The sequence below is a fragment of the Haemaphysalis longicornis genome, unplaced genomic scaffold, assembly GCF_048455015.1.
Source record: "Haemaphysalis longicornis isolate Haplotype H1 unplaced genomic scaffold, Haemaphysalis longicornis Haplotype H1 scaffold_1, whole genome shotgun sequence".
Classification (NCBI taxonomy): domain Eukaryota; kingdom Metazoa; phylum Arthropoda; class Arachnida; order Ixodida; family Ixodidae; genus Haemaphysalis; species Haemaphysalis longicornis.
Window position 1 is genome coordinate 368,213,756 of NW_027526203.1, and position 24,815 is coordinate 368,238,570.

Below are 24,815 nucleotides of genomic sequence, written 5' to 3' on the forward strand. Positions count from 1 at the left end.
AAATTCCTAAGAAGAAGGCTGTGTGTCTCCAAGTACAAACCACAGCCTTGCCTGAAGTGCTTGCAGTCATGTCCATTATGGATGGATTAGAAACTGTGAATTTTTTTCTCGCCTTTGTCTTGCAAATGCTGTGTGATGTTTTCTTCATGCGAGTATCTAATACCATGAATGAAGTGTCGGCATAGTTCTCTCTGGAAAGCGTAGTTCTGCATTGTGTTCAGACTGATGCAGCTGACGCTGTAAAGCAGCTTCTGTCTCCTGTGGAGGCAAATGAAGGAAGAAGAAAATAATTGTGCTTCCGCAAACAAAAACTAATAATTGAAAAAATAGGCTGCGCTCTCAGATGCAGTTGTTAACTTCCGAGGAAATTGGTCTGTCCCGCGGTTACCCGGAGTGTGGAGCCTTTACATGCACTAGCTGGACCATGGACCAGGCCATCACACAGTTGAGCCTGTGTAGCGCACCATGATTACGTTTTATTGTTAGATCTTTTTAACATTAAGCTTGCCAAAGTTATCTGACAAATCATTAGGCAGTAGACAGAATTCTGTGGTCAGTGATATTCCGTATTCTGTTTCACTTGCTCACTGTTCCACCGAGACAAGGAGCAGGTAACATTTGCGTTGCACCCACGCAGAATGCACCCCACAACATATGGTGCTGCCATCGCTGTCAGAGTTGGGCTTAGGTGTCAAATGAAAATGTTACATATTCAGGTATTGAGGTACCTAGAAAAAACAAAAACAAGGAGTAATGGCCTGACGGTAATGGTGGAAATCAACATTCCCACCCTGATTCATTAAATCACGTGCTGATGCATGCATTGATGTAACTTTTGTTTTGTGTCTTGATGACATTTTTCATCACCTACATGTTGAGGCCGTCACGTCCTCTCATGTCCAATACCATTGATGTTTATTGATGTTATGCTACGTTAATTGTTTAATAGTTGGATAGTACCAAATGCCTAAATGTTGGAAACTTTTATGGGAAACAACAAATCCTGTTTTTATTGGGAGCAATATTTCTCCTTGGCCACTGTTTTATTAACCACTGCAGAAGCATTTTTAAGTAACACATGTGAATAGTGTCACGAGACTTGGGGTTTATTTTAGAACTGATATTATTTTCAGGATGAAGGCACTGGGGAGATTTTATTTTTCATGAAAGGAGCCGATGCCGTTATGAGTGGAATCGTCCAGTATAATGACTGGCTGGATGAAGAGGTGAGCAGTTTAGGTGCCCTAATTAAGTGGTGCAGTAAAACCTCATTACAAGAAACACTGTTACAAAAGACACTTGAATATTATAGTTATTTGAATGAAAGTGGTTTGGTTGGTTTTTCTATGTTTGCCATGTTATCAACATTGCATACAAGAGATATTGGTTACAAGAAACACGTTTCCCGGGTCCCTTAAGTGTCTCTTGTGATGAGGTTTTACTGTATATGCACCATCTAACAAGTGCCCGTGCTGTCAAATTGCCCGACACTTGTCTGATTGTTTTCAGTGTGGGAACATGGCACGAGAAGGACTGCGGACCCTTGTCGTGGCGAAAAAGAATCTCACCGAAGAACAGTATCTCGAATTTGAGGTATGGGCTGACACCAATCTCACTCCAAGCAAGCTGTGCTGTGTGCCATGTAAAATCGGGTTCCGCAACCACAGTTACGACATGGATGTGATGCAATGGTGTACACACCTGCCATGCTAAGAATAAAGCACCCTCACACATAGCCGTGCCTGCATGACCAGCACAGAAGCAAGGAATGGGTGGCCAGAGCAACGTGTCTTTGTTTTGCGTGACCTCACTGCGCAGTGCCTTCCCTTCGCTGGTAGCGACACGTGTGATCAAGTCTCCTGCTGATGCATGTAGGAGAATAAATAAGTGCTTGCCAATGCACTTTATTTGCTTTGACCATGAAGCCCTCCATGTGTCCCTCTGATGCTCTTTCTTGTATGATCTCTGCCGCAGTTTGTTTTACCTGAGATGCAGCATCATTGCCTTACTGCGCGTTGGGGAGGCTGGACACTTTAAAGAGGCCCCAAAGAGCAAGAGCAAGCTTACCCAAGCCAGTAGATTGCAGTGCTGAGTATGCAAATAACATCATTCATAGCGGCGCTAGTAGTTGCTTAGTACATAATGAAGAAAATGCCAAAGCCTGAAAACATTTGTAATTGCCTCATACATTTTTGGACACTACAGTTTGTTACATTAGAAATTGCAAGGGGTGAAGTGGGATTGGCAGAGCTTGTGAGGCATTTTTCTGAAAAGAAGAGGTATGTAGGAACATTTTAATGTAAAGAAAATGTCTGGCAGCTTTTGCTGAACTAATGCCATCAGCGAGAGCCAAACTTCAGCCAGTAAACGTTATCAAACGGGCTGTCTCACTACTGTAAGGCTTTATTTTAGTTTTGATTTAGGTTAAATACTCTGCTGTTAGTAACGAGTGCAGCCAAAAAAATTTATGTGAGACCAATAGTCTTTTTGTACTGCCAGTGCTTTTTGCATGAGAGCTATAGTCCCCTCTTACTGCCCATGCGTGCATGCTTGCGTGTGTGTGTAAGGGGGTGGGGGTGCATGTATGTGTAATATGCTGTTGTTAACCTGGACCAAGATCTTTTAAGAGGCCAAGTGCTCCAGCAAAGTCTGACCTCCTGCATATTACAGGTTGTCACATGTAGTTACAGCCAGTACTTTTTGCATTGCTAAAAATTAGTCACCGTATTATTTTTAATTAGTCAGCCTTTTATTTATTTGCTACAGTGTGAATATAAAGTTGTAGAGCACTTCGAAAAACCCACAAATCAGGCATTTTTATGGTAATTTTGTTTGCATGGTGGTTTTTTTGGGGGAGAAAAAAGGAAAGCCCGCAGAATATAAATGGATGCACACTTGCGCACTGCTACCCAAGCGTGCTTCTAAGCAAGCTTTGACGGTAAACAGCTGCTTTCCTTTATGAGTGCTCAGGGAGGGTGTGACTTGAAAGGGGGAAATCACAACAGGGCACTTACAACCATTATTTCGCACTCCTCTTGTTTGTGCAATAACTGCACTGGGAATGTACTTTTTTTTTCTCTTATAATTTTGGCGTATTAGATGCTCTCAAAATTTTTTTCGGACGCACATCCCTTCTAATTTGCTCTGGCTGAGATGTATGACAGGTGGGTATTGTCGATGCAGTTAATGGTTTTTGGTTGGTGTTTTGATGAGTCAGTCAACCCATCCTAAATGGCGTGGCCTTATGCATCACGAACAGCCTTATCCATTGGTGATGCAAATAGCTGTTCAGCACAATGTTCTGGTTGGGACTATCCAGAGGTGTGTGTGGCAAGGGAAGAGGTGGTTGTGGTTATCTCATTACTTCATATGGCTTAACACAAATGCATGAACAAAAAATCACCTTATTTTTTTCTGTCCTGTGGCCAAGTTAGAGGGGAGCACCATGCCTGTTGAATGGCTGATCCCCCCCCCCCCCCCCTTTTTTTTCTGACCTTGAAACAACGCCTCAGCTGTTCCAGTTGGTCAGTGGGCATCCCAAGGAACTGCACTATAACTGGTGTCATGCTTGAAGAGACTGTGTTTGAAGAAGTGTGCCTTTACATGGTGTCCACTGATCCACTGACATACAAACAATCTACATTGGTGGCAAAAGTGAGAATAGTGTTAGGACAGTCATTTGTGCAGCCAATCTGGCAGTCAGCTTCACTGATGACCACTGTGGGCAATTGTGCTTTCTACAATTTTTTCTGCACCTAGAAGGTGTTTTCTACACCTTCTTCGAAGCGGCATCACTGCAGTGGCTTGGTCGGACTAGTAGGTGGTTGCTTGGCTTTGTTTGTGCCGTGGTCTTTTATGACACAAATGAAGGAATTGAAACGGGGTGGAGCTGTGATTGTTATTTCTAGCTAAACAAAGCATCGTTTCATGATTGAGACGTAAACTTTTTTGCCGAACAAAAGCTTGAAAGAGCCATGAAAGATGTTAAACAAAAAGTTGTTCAGCCGTTCAGCCTTTACTGTGTCTTTAATGTGTAATAATTTGCTCACTACGTTGCCTGGTATGGTAGATTGATCCTAAAGGTCAAACCGCTTGCTTGCTGTGATGAGATTCATGTACACTTCCTTCGCTTGTGTTTCAGGCTCGTTACAACCAGGCCAAGGTGTCCATTCAAGACAGGACTGCCCGGACAACCGCTGTCATCGAGACACTGGAGCGAGACCTTGAACTGCTTTGCCTCACTGGAGTCGAAGACAAACTGCAGGACAAAGTCAGACCCACCCTTGAGCTCCTTCGCAATGCTGGAATCAAGGTTGTGCCCACTTTCTTGACACCAATGTGTGACGTGTCACACTGGGTGGTGCAAGGGTAAAAAATTAGCAGGCTTAAAATAGAGTGAATACCTGTTCAATTTGCTATACAACCAAATCAATAATGCTTGGATTTTTATTATGGTTGTAAATGGTTAACTACTGGTAACTAATAAAGAACCATTGAAAACAGATGTCATTTTCAAAGGAAAAATATGTAGCTTAATTTTATACCGCTTTAAAGTAATGCAGCTGTGAAAATCTGCATTATAAGCAGCACCACACCATAACCAAAACAGGCACTAAGCTATATATATATGTACAACCTACCTTTTGAGCATTCTTTACTTGTCTACTCGAACAATGGCCATATATATATATATATTCAGGCATGGTGTTAATTTAACTTTTTTTTTTTTTCGCATCAGCTGCTGCTGCACATTTTTTCAAAATCACGGACACAGCGTTAACTTTATTTTTTAATTTTTTAAAAGAGCGTGTTTGCCATGTCGTGGCGCTTGGAAGAACAGATGCCATAGTAGCGGAAGCCCTGGTGATATTTAACGCCGGTGAAGTGTGATCAGGACACAAGCCTTTGTTACTTTTTTTGCATGCTACCTTGTTTGCTGGAAATGCGAAAGGTGGTGTCTTATTGGCACACTGTTCCAGTAGAGATAACTTGCTGCTTAGCGTTCATTGTAGCAGCGGCTAGCTACTCCCAAGGGGCGAAAAAGGAAAGAGTCGTTGTGGATTGAGCAGGGTGTTCTGGTGCAGAGATTGTGACATGGCAGTTGACAGTCACCCGTGTTGTGCAAGGGGAAAGGGCGGCTAGTTATCATGTGACTCCAAACGTAATGCACAAGCAAAAGCGCGTTTTATTTTTTTCCTGTTGTGGTATCAAGAAAGAGGGGAACATATGCCGAGTCCGATGGCCTATTCCTCTTTTCTGGTATTGGGCTTCTGGCGGCCGTGTTTGAAGTTGCATGTGCTTATGTGTAGAGTTTTTTGGGAGGTGAACGGCATATGCCTGGCCCCTTACTGTAAGCGGTGACTTTATAAATGGTTCGCGTTATATTTCGACGCAGGAATTCAGTGCAAATAAAAGCCGTGCCCTACTGTGTGCGCACGCAGGCATGTAGCTTTTGTTTGAGCATGAACAAAATGTGAAGGGCACAACAAACTGATTGTGACAGTAGCTTGTATTAAGTAAGCGTGGCACTGCGTTGTGTTGTTTTATTCATGCTCAAGCCAGTTCTCATTCAAGGCTATTTATATTACATTCAAGAACTGTCGCTGCTGCATTTTTATTTTATTTCTATAAAGTGCTATTGGTGTGCCCTCTCTGCATGGGTACAACGGTAATGCAGAAAATCACAGTTGATAGCGTCTGCCCACTTTCGTTTCCCGCGACCTGTTTTCAAAATTGTTCAGCTGTCGCGCATGAAGGGTTGCAATAGTTACCTGTCAGCCTTATGGAGGGCAACTAGGTTGTATTCCAGTTAGTCACATTCATGATTTTATGCAGTTCGCAACTGTTCATGTCTGGTTTTTCACTTTGTCACGTTACAGCAATTTGCCGATTTTTAATTTTTTTAAGTACTTTAATTTTTTTAAGTTTACTCAGGGAGAATGCAACAAAATAGAAATGGGTTTTCGTCTTCTAATCTGAAGACAGTGATAATATGGCACACATTGGGGTATTTGTTGTCTTGTCAACGTTTGTCATGTTCTTTTTTTGTCCTTTATTTATTAGTTTGACAGTTTGGCTATTTTGCATTTCTGCTTGTCATGGTTCTTTTCTTCTTTTTTTTCTTTCTCACCTTTAGGTGTGGATGCTCACAGGGGACAAACTGGAAACTGCAACGAGCATTGCAAAATCGTCGCGTCTTGTTTCGAGATCCCAGGAACTGCATGTCTTCGAATCCGTTGTGAATCGAACGGAAGCACGATGCGAACTGAACAAGTTCAGGCGTCGTAACGACTATGCCCTTATCATTCGTGGTGATGCTCTTGAGGTGACTATTTTTTACAATCTGTCAAAGTGAAAAGTCGAATGTTTTTTACACTTTGTTCTTTGTAAAAGTTTTTTTTTTGTGTCGTTTGGAACTTATAACCTACGGTACTTGGGCAGATTAAAACACGATTAGCATAGTATCCTGGATTGTTTTTTTACGCCAGTTTTTCAGGAGCATTTTTCTGTCCTAATGGGATTTTCAACAGCCACATGCCATGTTTTTGTTGCTGCTACACTGCATAGAAACAAGGAGGGAAGAGGGGGGGGGGGGGTCTATGTGAATAATTAAAGTTAATAACCATATTTGATTTTCTTTCAAATTTAATAGCCGTATAGGAACACTGTTTTCAAAGTACATTTCAAAGTTTGAAAAATGAATGCTTTCTTAACCATTTCCTTACGGCGCCATAGGCCATCGGACACGGAGTTCTAATGGTTTCAAACGTCCCGCGAAAGCTAAAAACAGCGCCTTGCGGGCAGCTAACGCCATGTGGAATATTTATTGGCAACTCATTTTTTGATTTCATTATCGTTTGTTTACATTTCACGTGCGGAGACGGCATCGAGAGAGAAATTTTGACCCGCTGTAGCGGCGAGTCACGTAAAAACGGCGTCCACCTCACGGCACGCTTCGCAAAAGCGGACAGCTGTGGCAGGGACTTCGGCAGCTGCAGCTGCTGATATTTCTTACCCCAGCAGCAGTGATGATTCCAGCAATGATGTGGATTCGCCATATGTTAGTTCTGATAAAGACGCTCCCATTCAATGGACAAAGCGTGCTTCTTATCTGATGAATGCGGTTTTACTTTCATGTGTAGGGTCTGGACAACCTAGGGTGCTGCTTCTCAAGAGCGCTGGATTTTTTTCTTGTTTTTTACCACTGAAGTGATAAGGATTTTTGTGTGAGAACACAAACAAGTATATTTTTAGAGAGACCGACCTACTCTTGAGTGGCTTCACAGAGTGGCACAGCCATCAGGGCCACTAGGTTGGCAGGCCCGAAAAAATCCACAGCTTGGTGTACAGCATTGATATATATGTTGAATCATGGCTTAGGAACGTAGAAACAACTTTTATATCTTAGAATTCCTAAAATAATTTTTAGGCTCAGTACAAACGCCTATATGTATTGTGTGTGTACTTCTTTGTGCATTTTTTTTTCTGTTTATTTGACCAGTAAACTAAATAATTGTATCTTTCACACAACTGTTGCTCTGTGTTTGAAAGAGCAATCTGTAAGCTTCAATTTCATGCATAGCAATGCTAAATGTGTCCAGTAGCTCAAGAGAAATAAAATGTTTTGTGGAGGCACTCATAATCGGCCATTTTTCTGCCATAAAGAAAAAGTTAAGCAAACTTGCGTCTTTTGGAACATGTCAGGCATCAGATATATATTGTGCTTTGAGCGCTTGTGACTGTTTCCCGGTGCCCCGGCGTCCTTTAGTATTGCATCATGCTTAGCCATAATGCACCATCAAAGTGCGACTAGAAGACAAGAAGAAGGGGCTTTTGAAGTGCTTATTGTCTACTTGGCTTTACTATAGGCCACCACCACCCTCATGCTTCTGTTTTTGTGCCCTGATAGCGTAATTGTGCACAAGCAGGTTCTCTCAACACTTTCTGAATGAGAAACCTTACCTGCACACTGTTTCATAGTCGCCGTTTTTCTCCAGTTGGTCCTTTTGTAACAAATCTGTTATGTTCCGTTTTTTACGCCTCGGACATACGAAGAATGGCATGTCTATCTTTGTGCCCTTACCCTGGTATTTTGAGTCCCTCCTCCTCCCGATACTCCAGTGGAAGAAATCGATTTCCCCATGCATAAGCATTGCAGAATCCTCCCCTCAGTTGAGTGGAAGGGAGTAAATGGAGTGGAAAAGGGACTCAGAATAGGGCCTTTAGACTTTTTTTCTTGCCCCTTCCCCACATTTTTTTAACAGCGTAACAGCAATAGTACAAAACATGGCATTTTGTTTGCTGAAAATACCATTAGAGCAGATCAGTGCTGAAAAGCTTGCCTTAAACTGGCGATGCTAGCTTGCTGAATGCGTGCACTGGACACTGGAGGAAAAATATATATTTTTTTTTGCTTAAATTTAAAGATTACAGATTCATAGCTCTGTTAGAGGTTATTGATGATAAATGGTGCTCCGTTTCTTTTTCTTTAAATAAATTGTGAAAGCTGGCATTTATCTATCCCCGTTATTTTTTCGCAGCATAAACGGAAAAGACCAGGCAGAGCCCACACACTGATCAGGCTATGAGCTGCTACCGCCTAGCAGAAGAAGTAGAAAGTATGAAGAGCAAGCTGACAACCGGCTTCTTTGCCTCGGAACTTCCGTTAATAATAGCCCGTTTTGACCACTGTGTCTACTACTATATATGTACGCTGGATGTGGAAACGAATGGTTGTGTTCACTTCTAGCTTCCTAAATTTCTCGCTTGAAAAGTATTTGACTGAAACTGAAACAAAGCCTTTCCTTTCTAAGTTGAGGTTTTTAGAACTATGTTCATCTAAAGCTAAGCTGCCAGGTACATTGTCTATACATTGTCCTATGTTACCGTATTTTTTTAACCTTTGAAAAAACACCTAAGCAAGCTCAACTGGTCCGATTTCGCCATTCACGATTCATGTTGCCAATCATAGTGCAAAGAAATGTATGGGGCGACGGCACCGGTTGTCAAGTTTTTGGCATTTCCTGCATCATTTAGGCGGCGGCGAGTGGTGTGTTTGTGTTCATGACACTGCCATCTGCTGACACAGGACAACTTGTTTTCACACTTCAATGTCCCTTTAAAGTGGCCTTAACATGGAGGAGAAAACCACTACCCTCCCCCTCGGTGCCGCCTGTCAAACAACTGCATGTTATCAGGACAAGTGGCAGCAGCAACAGTGGTGGTTGCATGGGATCCTGGAGGATGGTTTATACAAGCTGCACAAATAGTGGCGGTCCTTGGCAGGGTTTGAGGGGCAGATAGAGGACATGACCTCTCTCTCTCCTGGCTGGTAATGTCGTGCATGTGCATCTTCGGCAGGGTTCACGGTGCAGCTAATGCCTTTTTGTACATTTAGTATATGCTAGGCACGAAAGGCTCTTGCGTCAGCAGCAGGGCGCAGGTGTGCTGCACTGGCTCAGGAGCCTCTGAACAGAAGTGACCCGTGTACAGAAGCATGTTGTTCTGAGGCTGCATGCCGTTATGCATTCCTCATGCCAACGTAAAAGGGCATAAAATTAAGCATCTGCTTCATGGAGCAGTGTCTCAGACAAAGTGTCTAAAGCAAATGAAGGTGTCTTATCAGAACTCAAACAAGCGTCATAAAACATCTCAACAGAACTCCAAAAACGGATCTGTGCTTATGCACTTATAATGGACGTGCCACAAAGTCAGCCTTCAATTTTTTGTTCCAATTAATGAAGCTTATCCGCAATATTATGTTTCAGTTTTCTTATTGGCAATTTCAAAGTATCACTTCAACACTATTCGAACAAAGCCATTATTCCATTCATGCTCACCTCAAAAGCAGAACTCACTGTTAACGCATGCCAAGAAAAAACATCTTAAGAATATGTACCATCATGCCCTTGCTCCATTAATAACCTACTGTGTTTTATTTGCCAATTTCTCGCAGGTGTGTCTCAAGTTCTATCCACGAGAATTTATGGAGCTTGCGTGCCAGTGCCCAGCTGTGGTGTGCTGTCGCTGCTCTCCGACGCAAAAGGCTGAAGTGGTCCACTTGATTAAGCAGTACACAGAGAAAACTACTTGTGCTGTTGGTAAGGTTTTGGCTGACTTGGGTTGGCCTTGCCTTAACTGCATGCCAAGAGCAGCCATTATGACCTGCAAAAGAATGATAGTTTCTACGGGGTATCAAATTAACAAAAAAAGAGGAAAAGCATCTTCTAGCATAGTATTAGTGCCTTTATAGCATTCCTTAGCTTTGGAGGCTTTTCCCTTTCTCTTAGTGCAGCTTGGTTTGGGAAAATGTGACCTCCAGGATGGGCTCTAGAAATTAGGCACGCAGTAGATCAAAGTTATGATGACAGTACAAGGAAGGAAGTTTGAGACGTTTTTGAGATTTAAGGGCAGGTTCTTTGTGAAGTGAAGACAGTCAGAAACAAGATTTGTGTATGGGTTAGGCCAAAAACATTATTACTTCTGTTTTTTCTTCTGCCAGTAGTGGCTTGAAGGGGGAAAAAAAGAGAAAAATAAATTGCTTACAAGCAAAAACAATTTAAGATGCCAGCCAATCACAAAGAGCAGCTTTAGGACACTAGCGGGAGCATAATGTTTCTGTCTTACAAGGGCATACGACCCTTCTGTGCACATAGCGTGTCCATATGTATGGAAGTATGCAAAATTTGGGCAGCAATTGGGAGGAAGTTGAAGGTGAAAGATGGGCGTGCACAAAATTTGTGAAAGTGAACCCCCCGAGCTGTGTAAAGGGACTGATAGTTTGTGTAGTATCGTGTGTGCATGCATGCCTAACTTATGCAGACTCCATCGCCCACACTCTAGTGTATTCATTTGTTTGATAGGGATTAATGATTTGTTGCTGAGGGGTTTGTGACTCTCCCATACTTTCACTTCAAGAATTGTCTATTAATGCATAAAAATTCTTTTGAGGTTCAGGCATTAAATGCCTAAACACAGACAGCCTATCACGTGAGAGTGCGGTATCAGAATACACGATTTTGTCAGTTTATTCTCAGTTCTCTTTTTTGTGTGTGTTTAGAAACGTATGAAAGCACACAATTGCATAGAACTGTGATTTATTAATTCATTTTCAACATATTTTTTATTTGTTGTGTTTCCTGTAACAGACAGGGATTGCCAGATTCGGCTGTCACTGACGAAATTGGGCAGTTTTTGTTTCGTTTGGTTATATTTTTTTATTTCAATGCTTTACATTTACTCTCATAACGATAAATGTATTGACAAGGCATTACAAGGTTTGCATTGACATACTCGACAAAGAATGCTTATGCATTAGACAACACAGGTTGACGTTAACACTCTGCCGCATTTTTTAACGCCTTGGCCGTCTATCGTTGCCAGCTATTGTTTCACACAGGGGATAAAATGGGGAGGGGAGGGGAGGGGAGGGGAGGGGAGGGGAGGGGAGGGGAGGGGAGGGGAGGGGAGGGGGGGGAGGGTTTGTAGCTTGGGTATTGGGGTGGTTGAATTACTTTGACTCTCGATAAAATGACCGCTACAAACGCGGGAGTTCCGCTTCAGCTCTCCGGCTCCCATGCTGTCACTTATGGAAACAGAAGGCCCAAAGCTTACGGTAACAGAAAAATAAAATTGTAAACCGCCCTAACGTTTCCACGGCCACACGGTAATCGGACACGCACATGAGTGCGTTTCTCTTGAAGGCACATGTATCCAGGTATCCCACCTTAACATTAAGGCTGGTGTGGAAACCATAGTGATTGAAACCAGTGGAAATAATTTACACTGGTGGAAATGAATACTAACACTAATAATTCTATTCGTATTCAAATCCGATTAAGCCATGAGTACAGCACCGCAAAAAGCGCCCATATCAAAGAGGCCCATACCCGGCCTAAGAAGCGTTCGATGAGTTTATGTAGCTTTTAGTGCTTAAAAACCCGACACATATGCCTAGACTGTTTCACCGCACGTATCTGCTCACAATACCACCTAAACATTAAAAGCACCAAAGCAAGCATGACGAAAATAACGGAACGCTGCGTAGTTCGATGCGCTGGCCCATTCCAGCAACGAGGGGAGCTCCTAGTGGTGGCACCACCCGTCCAGCTGCCCAGTCTGGAAGGCCTAGACGAGTTGCAAAGCTTCCAAAAAGATTCATGGTGAATGTGTGGACAAAATTTGGGAATTCGTTCTAGTTGGCTTCCCTCTAGTTGGTTGTGAGTAGGGCGAGTTGTGTAGGTTCATACCTTATCACAGCTCAGCAGATGGGACAGCCCTAATCACATCCTGACAGAGGCTCTGCCACAACTCCTCTCCCCAATAGGGGAAAAAAAAATGTTGCAGCAGGGAAGGGGAAATTTCCAGATACCTGCAGATTGAATGATTCAAAATTTTAAATTTAATCTGTTGCAAATAAAATTACAAGTAATTTTTGTTGTTTAGTAAGTTGTAGTTGCTGAACAGCAGGCTGAACAGCGTTCGCTTTAATTCAAGCACCGTCTAGTTTAGTCCGCATTCCAAATCCCACCGTCTGCCTTGTTTCGTGCATCGTTTGCCTCTATTTTTGTCTACATTGGCGTATATTGCGGCGAGAGCTTGACTGGCTTTGTGTGGGCACTCCAATCACAGGGGACGGTGGCAACGATGTGAGCATGATCCAGGAGGCCGATGCAGGCATTGGCATTGTCGGCCGAGAGGGCAACCAGGCCTCGCTTGCAGCCGACTTCTCCGTCACCCAGTTCCACCACATTGCCCAGCTGCTGCTAGTCCATGGCCGCTACAGGTGCGTGTGCGCTCCGGCTCTGTGGGGGCACTGTTCCGTTCTCATTTCCCTGGATGGCTGTCTCGGGTCGTGCTTCTAGCCGTTGACGACATACATGAGACGAGTTCCTTTTCCAGTGTTGAGCACTTGCATTCCTTGCCGCGGAATGCCTTTCTGCTTCTATGCGGTTTTCATCCACATCAAACTTTTATCCAGCTACTTGTTTACTGTACTCTTTGGCGTATCTGATTACCGTACTTACACGATTGTAAGTCGACCTTTTTTTTTTTTTTTTTTTTTCCGTTTGACAATTTAATTTTAGTCAACTTAGAACCGAAATCGAACTTAGTGCCGCTTGTAACAGAAAGAGAAATGAGAAATCAGGGGAGGGGGCTATGAGCTGGTGAAAGCGAACACCCTCGTTTCTACGGTTACGGTCGAAGCGTAGCGTTTACCATCGCATACATTCCGGCATCAATAAAGGTGATGCCGATTTTGAAAGTTGGCGTTCCTGATCTGTGCCGTTTGTCCACCGTACCTAGAGCGGCTAACCTTCCACCAGTGCGTTTGGAAGTGTACTGAACGTGATATGATTCTGCCTACGTCAGCGCCATGCATTGATTCAAGGGATTCGGTAATACTCATTCTGTTTATTAGAGACAAACAAAACGCTTCTTAAATGCGAGTAACATACTCACGAATCAAAGGAAATCGCGCAGCAGTGGCCGGTGCCGGTAGTTTTGGTGGTTGTCGTCTCGCAGTGAATGTGTTCTCATGATTTGGAATAAAGTTTCCCGCTCAACCCACAATGCATGGTTATTCCGCGTGCTTATACAAAAGTTTTTCTTTTTTAAACATCTACTGCGCGCACCACGAGTGTACTGCTCTTGTGGGAGCATCGATCATTGATGGAAGAGCTGCCGTATGGGGGGTATTGTTAGTTGACGGAAGAGCTTCTCTTTGTGATACGATTTTCTAGGCGGCCGCGTTGCCACGTGCTTGTGTCACTTCTGTAATGTGCTGAATCGTCCCATCTGTCATGAGTGCCCTGGAGCCGAAGAACTCTCTCGGCTCTCTTTCACAGCAGCGTTCAAACAGGCTGCGGTTGACCTACATTTGAGTCGACTTACAATCGTGCAAATTGTGGGGAACCTAGTGTCCCTATGCCTTGTCCGCACACGTTTTGGGCGAGCTGGTAGCCGCCATTTCGGGTAGCCGGCGCGTCACGTAGGTCGTGTCCCCTTCGTGACCCCGCGCGACGCGCCGAACCGACTCGCCGCGAACGTGTGCGGAGGGCGAGGGGGAAAGAGGACCGGTTCGTCGCCTCCTCCCTCGCTGCCCTCTTCCCGATCGCCGGAGGAGACCTCCTCTCTTCTACCCGAGCTGACGTGCAGCCCGTGAGAGCGTTCTGCGGGGACTCTGCTGAGAGATTCTGCTCTGATCGGTCGCACGGGATGTCTCCCCTGCTCCTGCGGCCGTGATGACAGATATTGAGGTCTGAGTCCCAATAGGGCTCGGTTCTTTGGAGGTGAAATGCCACCGATCTAACTTAAAACACTGTCAGCACGGCTGTGGTTGTGCATCTCACAAAGAAATAGTGGTGCCGGCCTGATTGGCGCTGACAGTATGGTTAGCGGAGAAGCAGCTAGCATCACCTAGTGGCAACAGACCTAACATCACTTTTTAGTAGGATCTTTTAAATTACTTTCCAAATTTTTTTTTCTCCAAGTGGAGCCCTTACACTAGCTTGGCCCTTGCATGATTATACAGAGTGTTACATTGACAAATGGAAGTCTTAAGAATTTTTCCTGAGTGAATTGCTGCTCCGTTCAGGCTCAAACTTTGCATGAAGGTTGCATTGTCTATTTTGTTTGACACTGGGAACAACGATGGTACTTACCTGCTTATTCAGAAAATAAGTAAAAATGCGCTGACGATTGCTATACTCCCTAATGCAAAATTTGTAAAATGTCGCAAAAAAATATCAGCACCGCATTTGCACAATTCTAATGTGCTCCCGATTGTAATGCGCAGTAGAATTCAGCACCCGGAAACTACAAAAACGGTTGCAGCTTAGCTCAACTAACCTTGGATATGCAAAGCAAACCCTTGGCTTAGTCCGGTTGAGTCTTGGTTTTGCGTAGTTAACCTTTGATTTAGCTGTATTGCCGACCATGTCTCAAAGCCGTTCGGGTGCATGCAACACTCACAGAAAGAGGCCGGGCGAACGCGGCACTCATTCACAGCGAACGCATCGTTCCTCTTCACCGGGCGTGAGACGAGTCACGTTGCCCGAGACAACCCAGGGCCTCATGCATGGGAGGCTGCGGGTTTGGCCGGCTGCCCATCAGCTGAGCGGCTGCTCCCATCACGGCGGCTGCCACAGAACTTGAAACGGAGCCTTGTGTGCAGCGCCGACAGCGGGCCCCGCGAATCATGCAATGCGCTTCGAGGGGTGTGTCGTCGGGGTTGTGTCTCTGGTCAAAAGGTCACCTTGCGCATCCTCTGTGAAATCGCTGGACGAAAGTAGTGAAGCTTTGCTTTAAAAACAACTTGGCACCAATTCTACCAAATATTGCCATTAACTGGTGCCTAAAAAGTGCTCAAAACATTTTATTCAACACAGACCTGCACAAACTGTGGGCAGCTAAACCCCTTCTGTGAAGCTTTGCACTTAAGAATGTGGTCCCTTTGTTTATGCCAATTGCAAACACACAACTCTGGGACGCCTTATGCACAGCACACCGCCCGGTTGTCTTCCGTTTCCGCCAAGATGATTACTTTGCATTTAAACGAAGCCTCCTTCATTCATTGAGCCGCTTCATTTCGGTTTAGAGTTGGCCGTTTCGGTTTTGAGTTTTTCTTTTTTTTTAGTTTTCAGTCCGGTGGTGACACACAGGTATTTTTAAATGCCTATTCTCATTAAAAAAAGGTTCGCGTTAGAATCGTGCAAATACGGTGCATGGCTTTATTGCCGGCAGGTACAGTCAAGTTATCAAACAACAGTACGACTGTTATGGCGGGGGGCTGTGCTCGCTGTATGCAGGCTCAACTCTGATATCTGTGTTCGTGGCCGTGAGGAGAAGGTACCCGCTAAACCAACACGGACAGAACATCCAAGCGGAGTCCCTGACGAAATGGCGCATGTGTCTAAACTGTTGCTGCTTGGTTTAACCCTTTGAGGGTCGAATTTTTTCACCAAATGCGACCCCCCAGGGTCAATTTTTTTTATTGCTGATTTAAATTCTTCGGATGAATCTATTTCGTGAAAAAATTATCGTAATTTTTTTTAGGGTGACCATAAAGTGACAAAAAAAAATCGTTTGTGTTGTTACATATATGTGGTTCATTCATGAGTAACACAAGAAAAATTCTAAATAAAAACGAGAGAGTAACAAGCCGGCACTTTTTGAGTGAATCGAAATCAGACAGACATCAGTTTCGCGGGCGCAAAAAGCGGGAAGCACCCGGAGGACAATACCAAAACCAGCCGCTGTGCGCGCGCGGGCGAGCCAGGCGGCCGGATGCAGGAGCGGTAGACGGCGCACCGCCCATAAAATAAAAAAAAAAGGGGGGGGAGAAAAGAGCCTCATCAGTTTCGCAGGCGACCTGGTCTGTGGCAGGCGCAAGAAGCGAGAGGCGCCCGGGTGCCCGGTGGGCGATACCTAGCGTGCCCCCTCGTTAGCGGATGCGTAAGCGATAACCAGCGCGCCGCTAAAGTAAATCATAAAAAAATAAAAAGAAGAGCCATCGGTGCAAGAAAAAAATTTGGCGTATTTCCGAAGTGTGGCAGCACATGCCAAGCAAGAGAAGTTGGCGAAAAAGGTGCGCTTTTTAAAGATACAAGCAATGCCGTACATGTACGGCCGTGACCCTCAAAGGGTTAAAGGGGGTTCCTCTGGGAGAAAAGGTACCAATGGGTGGCCTGTGGGCACGTGCCATTCGGTGTCCTCGTTTGCAAGTCGCGTGATATCATTTGATCAAATGTTAAAAAAAAAATATTTACACATGCCTTGTTCAAAGAGCAGAACACAGCTCACTGTTCTAATGCACCGAGTTTCCCAACAACTTTGCCGTTTCTCATTGAATGTATTTTATTGACTACTGTTACCTGTAGAAGTGTAAAAATTAAGACATAGTAACAGATTCTTGCTGCCGGTGTACATTCTTTTCTTTGAGGAAGATTAATTCTGTACTCTCCGCAAGGTTCTACTATGTGCTGATTTTCAGTTGTGTGTGTACAATTTTGAGGATACTTTAATTCCATCTTTAAAAAGACTTTACTGGCAGTATGAAAGCTTAGTTTCTGTGAAATTAACTATTTTAACTTGTGTTTGCATGTTTTTGCAGCTACAAGCGATCAGCTGCTCTAAGCCAGTTTGTTATCCATCGAGGACTGATCATCTCAACAATGCAGGCAGTGTTCTCATCTGTTTTCTACTTTGCTTCTGTGGCACTCTACCAAGGCCTGTTAATGGTTGGGTAAGTGTACCAGTGCATTGCATGGCTCATTGTACGCGGGCATCTTTACAAACTGAGTTACCCTCCATGACCAAAGTAATACAGATACTTAAAAGTGTACTGTATTTACACGATTGTAGGTCGACCCATTTTTTCAAGTTTGACAATCCAATGTTGGGAGGTCGACTTAGAATCGAAATCGAACTTTGTGCTTTGAGCGTAGTGTTTACCATTGCATACATTCTAGCGTCAATGAAGCTGATGCCAACTTTGAAAGTTGGCGTTCCTGATCTGCATGCTTTGTCCACCATACCTAGGGTGAGCGGTTAACCTTCCACCAGTGTGTTCGTAAATGTGCTGAACGTGATGTGATTGTGCCTATGTCAGCGCCGTGCATTGATTCAAGGGATTCGGTAATACTCATTTTATTTATTAGATATGAACAAAACGCTTCTTAAATGCGAGTAACGTACTCACGAATTAAAGGAAATCGCAAGCGGTCGCTAGTGTCAGCCGCCATGTTGCTTGTTTTGATATCGCGCGGCAGTGCCACTGCCGGTAACTTCGATGGGTGTCATCTCGCAGCGAATGTGTTCTCATGATTGGGAATAAAGTTTCCCGCTCAACCCCCAGCGCATGGTTATTCCGCGTGCTTACACAAAAGCTCTTCTTTTTTTACATCTACAGCGCGCACTGCGAGCGTACGGCTCTTGAGGGAGCATCGATCATTCATGGGAGAGCTGCCGTATGGGGGGTATTGGTAGTTGACGGCAGAGCTTCTCTTTGTGATACGATTTTCTAGGCGGCCGCGTTGCCACAAAGCGAGCGCAGAAAGCAGCCCAGGCACCACGTTTCGGCATGTTGGGATCTTTTGGCTGTCGCTGCAGGCTTGACTCACCCGATAGAGGGGCACCCACGCGGAAGGCTTGCATAATGGTGGCTCTGCCACGAAGCAGAAGAGCGCTGCACAAAGCTTGCAGCACAGTGGCGCACTGAATCGTCTAGGCCCTAGTCTTACCAGCACCTGCCGTGCCTGCCCATGCATGCCGTGCTTTGGTTCTTCCATGTGTCGCATTTGTCAGTTGCCATTGCAACTTTGCCTACTTCTCGACGGTCACAGTTCACTGTAGCCCCGCTTTACGTCATGTCGGGACTACAAAAGCAGTATTCATCTGCTTTTTATTAAAAGAGCAATCCTAGCTGCCTAAATCATTGGAAGCAGTCCTGTGGGGCAGCAGTTCGGCGTGGACGAGCACCGCATTTGCGGTTGGCGAAAACAGGAGGAAGTCCTCTTTGCATGCAGCGGCATGAGGTGTTTCCGGGAGCCAAAAAATGGGGCATTTCCCAATGTTGAACCTGACTTTACAGACTTCGTTCAAGAGCAAAAAGCTGCACATCTCACTGTCAACATCGAGCCGCTGCAAGCTCAGGCAAGGGAGATTGCTAGAGAGAAAGGCATTCAATAGGTGGACTCCAAGGCATGAAAGCGTTGAGTGTCTTGTTTTATGTGCTGCACTGGGTTTTCTTAATGTCGGTAGACTTCGATATCACAGAAGCTTCCAGAAATCTACGAAGAGCTGCTTGTGGGATTTTAGTGGCATGTTATTTCTCTGTGAAAGGTAGTCAACTTTCAATTGGATGAGATCAGCAATGCTGATCAAGCTCCTGTATACCTTCACATGCCCTCAGCTCTGACAGTGCAGCGGAAAGGCTCCAGGCAAGTTCCCTTCAGGTCAACTGGAAAAAATAAAACGCAGGTGACGGCTGCAAGCTACTGCCCTTCGTTGTGTTCAAATGGAAGCCGTTGCTGAAAGGACACGTTTCCAAAAAGTGTTGTCATCCGCTGTCAGGAAAATGGGTGGATGGACAAAACACTGGAGCTTGACTAGATATTGCTTTTCACGTGTATCTGTCTGTTTACTCACCGATATACATTGTGAGCACGTATGTTACGCCACCATGCCCTGGGCATCGACGAACACTTGCAGGGACCAGTTTATACATTATGGGCGATCTCCCGTATTTCGTCCCTGACACAACATGATCATCTTCATCAATATTATCCCATCCTCTTCGATTATACATCATCATCATCATCATCATCGCTTCTGAAATCGGTGTTCGGAGCTGGTTTCATCGCCGAATAAGCGACCTGGTTCACCTGTTGTTCAAGAGCCTTACAATACACACACACACATACACACGCGCCTGCAGGCATGCGCACAGCATGTGTGTGTGTGTGTGTGTGTGTGTGTGTGCGTCACAGCCCAAAATGATGATACTGTACAAATGATGGGCATGTACATGTGAGGGATTTGCCCCACTGACAGATGGCAATTTGTACACTTCGTGATGGTTTTGTGATGCAACAATAAATCGTCGGTTACACAAATAAGCACTCACAATATATGTAACCTATAGCGACTTTTCTTACGGGGTAAACCCTGCGAAACCTTCGATTGGGTACGATCTGGGGTATAGCAGCATTGTGTCATTTCTACAGCCCACTGAGGGTTATTACACATTTAACGTTTTTCAGATATGCCACAGTGTACACAATGTTTCCTGTCTTCTCCCTTGTTTTGGACCAAGATGTGGAGCCAAAAACAGCCCTCACATACCCAGAACTGTACAAGGAATTGTCTAAGGTGACTACCCATTCTTGCTTCTCACATTTTGTGTACCCACAATTCCTTAAATTTGTATGTTCTTTAGTAGCAATTAATGGATGGTATTTCTAAACAGCTGTGCTTATGCTTTCTTGCAGGGAAGGTCCTTGTCTTTCAAGACTTTTTTCGTGTGGGTGTTGATAAGCATTTATCAAGGTAACTTGCCACTGTGTGATCTCAAATTGTGATGCTTGTTTGTTTGTGGCTACATTATGTGGTGTGACATGATTGTGACTTGTTTTTATCACAGGTGGAATCATTATGTATGGGGCCCTGCTGCTGTTTGAAGATGAGTTCATTCACATTGTGTCCATCAGCTTCACATCGTTGATTCTGACCGAGTTGTTGATGGTTGCCCTGACGATACGCACGTGGCACTGGTTAATGATTGCAGCTGAAATGCTGAGCCTTGGCATATATGTAGCATCACTCTTTGCCCTCAACGAGTTTTTTGGTGAGTCTTCTTTTTTTCAAAGCCTGCACATTCCATTTATAAAGAAATGATGTGTGGTCTGCAAAGCAGTCAAGGGGGGCACTGGTTTTGAGAGCAAAAAATTTGTCAAAAAATTAATTTTCTGCATTAATATTGTTTGCAGTATAAATTTCCAAAGAATGCATATGCACAATATTGTGACTGCACCATAATTTCTACAGAGATGTTGCAATTTGAAATGCCTAAAATTACCGTTATTGCCTATGTTTCAAACATTCATGCTTTGTTTTCTTTGGCCCAGGAAGCCCTGGGTCTAATTTATTATTTTTTTAACCTTCTGAAGACTGCTAAAATGCACCCGCATCTTTTGGTGGAGGCAGCAGGCTTCCCCGCAATGCATCAGCAGCTTCACTGGAGGATGAAAGAAAGGAGCCTATGTCATTCATTTCGGCCATGGAGAAAGAATTATTTGAGTAGGGGAATCAGCTAGGTCGCGACAGTGTGGGCGGACAGCGCGATAAAGCCACCATCTGGCGAGGAGCAAATCCAGTTTTCACCGCAGCATGACAGATGACGCATAGGGCGTGTTGCCATTATTTCCATGTTCTTCTATGGATGCGGTGCACAAAAATCACACTAATGTTGCCTGTATTGTAAATATTCATGTTTTTCTTTCTGTAAAGTTATTAAATATAAGTTCCAGTCACTTTAGAAGCAGTGAATAAATACTGCCCGAATGACATGCAGTAATGCTCTTGAAACGAGCTACTAGTACGAATCCTGGAGCAGACGACGTCTGTGGACGCCGCCACGTCAGAGTTCACTCTCGCCTCTCGCAATCTTCCACAACGTGCCAGCGGTGCTGGCTTTGCATACTTTGCATGTGCTTTTCATGTTGCAACAAAGGCCAGCACTTTACATGCGGGCTTTTTTAAGGGCGAGGCAAAAATGTGTTGGGCCAAACTGCAACTTAAGTAGGTATCCTGCAAGGAAAAGGTAATTACCTTTAAAGTTCTGAGTGACGTGGTATGGTTGTAAGTGTGGGCTTGTGCGATTCTAAAGAAAGATCGAGAGCTCACGTTTCGATCGTGACTATGTGTGCAAATAGCGACATAGAGAGGCAGCAACATTATGGCAAACTTAGTGACAAAGTCCTTCTGGACAACTAAACGGCCTGTCCTGTTACCAGACGCCGTGTCATCAGCACTTTCGCACTGTGCCAGCTACATACCTGTATTCTGTTCGCGAAAAGAGAAAGCCAACTGGATCTGTCGTGAGCAAGTGACGCGTTTTTTTTCGTTAGTTTTTGAGGGCATTAGGAGCCAGTGAAGAGGCTCAAGAAACCATGCACGAAACATTCATTCGTGTGTAAGGCGCTAGGGAATCACCACCAGGGGTGAGACAGCTGCGCATATTGCGCAGTTTTGATACAAATTTGTTTTCCTGCGCCGGGCTGCTCCAAACGCTTGAAAATTGCAAAAATTGCGCGAAACTGCTCCAAAACAGTCTAAGAGCCAAGGCTTTTAACTCTTCTTCAGTTTCAGTGGAGAAAAATGCTTACTGACGACATAACTTTACCGAGGTGATGCTGTTTGTAAAGGTTTAATTGATTGATCATTCAATAACACACCCACATTGTCCCCGAGATAGCTCTTTTCAAAGTCACAGTGTCGGTTTGCACATCTTATATTCTGTGCGTTTTCAAAGTTTTCCCATCAAAAAACATTGCAAAGTCCTGTAGAAAAAATAACATGTACTAAGGTGACAAACTACTTGTGCAAGTAGATGAAATAACGACAATTTTCGGAGCGCCGTATCTCCGGAACCACATTAGTGGGCGCCGCCATCTTGGTGTGGTGAAGATTCGAAAACGGCCTCCTGGCGAAGAAGTTGCTCGTGGTTCAGGCAGAGTGCCCTTTGCCGATTTCTACCATGGTTGCGGTTACGGGGTGGCTGGGTCTACATTCAATCGTCTGATCTGTTGCGGAAAGTTGCGTGACTCGGCGGACGGAGTTATCTAAAACAACGTGCTGCCCCCGAATTCACCATGTTTCGGCATTGAGTGTGAGGCGCACTGCGTGCTTTAAGTGAAATTTCGGACTCATTGCGCTCTCATAAAATGCTGAGTTACGGCTGCCTTTGACAGCGAGCTTGCGAGCGGGGGAATTGGACGATCGCCACTGCAGAAGCGGCGGTGCAGGCTACATCGCCGCAAATTGTCCAAACGGGCTATTATTGCACGCTAGTAATAATGCTTCATATATCTGAAGTGATATTTAATGTCAAAAGGGAGGTGGCTAAACATACCAATGTTACTCAAATTACGATCGTAGTGAATGTGCACTTTGGGGATTGAAATGGGAGAGCTGGGGAAGGGGGGAGGAGGGGTGTGCCGATTGTCACGTCGCTTTGCGCAAGCTTTGCCTTGGCTCAACACCTGTGCGTAAAGCCGAGTCTGGGATTGCAAAAATAATAATTTCAACATTCACATGATAATAAAAATGCTTTCCGATTGCTTAGTTTTTCAATTCGATGTTTACAATGGAGCTCCACGCTATCTATACATAGAGCCAAAGAATATAAAAATGTTTTGTAAAAAGGTATTGCAGTTCGTACCTTGTGGTACTCTCGTAAAAAATCTTTATTGAAAGGCTTTTCCAGTGTTATGTACGTTCAAAACTGATTAAAAGTGCACTCCCCCTCCCCCCCCCCCACCCCCGCATTGCCAAAAATTTGATTTTTTTAGGTTCATAAGATGGCATAATAAATGTCGTTAACTGCTCCAAATGAAGGTTCTTCTGCTCCAAAATCGAGATTTCGCTGCTCCAAAAACTGCTCCCAAATCTAATTCAGCTGTCTCACCCCTGCACCACCGACAGGCCTTGAATCGGCCAGCCTCTTCAGAAAGCACACCGGGCGCATTTTTCCTTTGCCTACTCATGACAGATGGCCCGTTGGTGCCGTGCTGACACCGTGACTTTACTGGGGCACCAAAGCAAGCCCTTTTTCGTCTCTTCAATAATTCTTGCTCCGTGCTCTAGGCAGGTGCTGGTCATCACCTCCTCGATGAGAAAGCCTGTGTATCACAGACGCACTTTTTCTCATAGGTATAATTATAGGGGCACCGTCATCATATCTTAAAAATATAATCCTTTATTTTTGTACATAGAACTTGCCAAAGTTCACATTTCTCTGACTCCAGGAAACAGTTTTAATCTTGATCCGGAAGGGCGACGTCTGAGTGAACAGCAGTGCTTTATACCTTAGGCATTACATTGTCCTTAATAGAGCCAGTCTGAATTTTTTGGGCCTTAAATGATAGACGTGAAATGTCAGGCACAAAATGTTAGGCATGAAATATTCGGCATTAAGTGCCCTCAACAAATCCTGCTTTGAGATTTTTGTCCGAGTACGCATGCGCGGACATTTACGGCATGGGTGTTAAAGATAACATTTATGCATTGCCAGTACTAAGTTAGTTTGAAGGGATTGAAAAACATGGCTCAATTTTCATGCCTTGTGTTCACATCATGCATGCCAAATCTTCTTCATAGGGATCAAGTCAATGTTAATTGGTACTGACACTGTTGATTTTGGAAGTTTTGGCCTTTCTAAATGGACATGAAAACTGATTTTTTTCTTTTTTGCCTTTTTTTTTTCTCTCTCTCCCCCATGCCTACCCCAAGATACCGAGTTTATCCAGACACCTGCCTTCCTGTGGAAAGTGACGGTCATCACGCTGGTTAGCTGCCTGCCGCTGTACATTCTCAAGTATCTCCATCGGAAGGTTGCACCCTCAATCTACTCCAAGCTCACGTGACGGCCACGCTGCCGTGGACAATCGTGCAAAGTGCTGTGCACTGGGAATATTTTGGCGCATTGCAGTTTTGAGTGCTCCTTTCAAGTTTTTTTTTCCTACTAGATTCTCAGGCTGTGTTTAACGGGCTCTGTAACCACCTATTCATCTCTGTGAATTATGGCTCAGTGCCACCATAATTGCCAAATTCAACTGTACGTGGTTGAAATAAGTTAAGGAAGGATGCCTTTGTTTTACTTTTTTTTTGCATGGTACATATTTCGCGGGTTTTGTTATGTTCTTGCTGTCAAATGTGGGCAGTTATGAAATAATGTAATAAAATGAATGCTGCCTATTGCTTGTTAATGATTCCATTGTATGAGATAGGACGTTGTTAAATAAACCCCCCATGTTTAAGCCAGTATGTATGTCTGTCTTTCTCCTGAGCAGTTCTTCTTCAATGTGCATTTGTTCTTTCTTAAACTAGGCTGTTGCTTGTAGCCTCACAAGCACTCGAGAGCTGTAGAAAATGGAAAAGTGTTTGTATGGCAGTGTTGTCATACGAGGGATGTGCGCTCACCACCTTTCCTAATGCTTTTGGTAGCAGTAATATGTACGCTCTTTCTTATTTTTCTCTGCGGTCATCGGACTGCTTTGTAAAGGCCTTAAAAATTTAGTCAGGATGTGTTCTCT

The 24,815-nt window shown here is 44.3% G+C and overlaps 1 protein-coding gene across 7 annotated transcripts in view; it reads left to right on the top strand.

Moving 5' to 3' along the window:
* The window catches only part of LOC144155062 (putative phospholipid-transporting ATPase IIB), a 64,726-nt gene extending 40,182 nt beyond the window's left edge, over window positions 1-24,544 (top strand). For all 7 annotated transcript variants that reach the window (XM_077686294.1, XM_077686291.1, XM_077686290.1 and 4 more), the window contains 11 exons: window positions 1,134-1,226; window positions 1,510-1,593; window positions 4,142-4,312; window positions 6,137-6,325; window positions 9,956-10,100; window positions 12,631-12,784; window positions 17,114-17,245; window positions 19,764-19,872; window positions 19,992-20,049; window positions 20,144-20,347; window positions 24,013-24,544. In XM_077686294.1, the coding sequence (XP_077542420.1) occupies window positions 1,134-1,226; window positions 1,510-1,593; window positions 4,142-4,312; window positions 6,137-6,325; window positions 9,956-10,100; window positions 12,631-12,784; window positions 17,114-17,245; window positions 19,764-19,872; window positions 19,992-20,049; window positions 20,144-20,347; window positions 24,013-24,146 (1,473 nt within the window). In that variant the 3' untranslated portion in view covers window positions 24,147-24,544. The remainder of the gene's footprint in view (window positions 1-1,133; window positions 1,227-1,509; window positions 1,594-4,141; window positions 4,313-6,136; window positions 6,326-9,955; window positions 10,101-12,630; window positions 12,785-17,113; window positions 17,246-19,763; window positions 19,873-19,991; window positions 20,050-20,143; window positions 20,348-24,012) is intronic.
* Window positions 24,545-24,815: the final 271 nt, after the last annotated feature.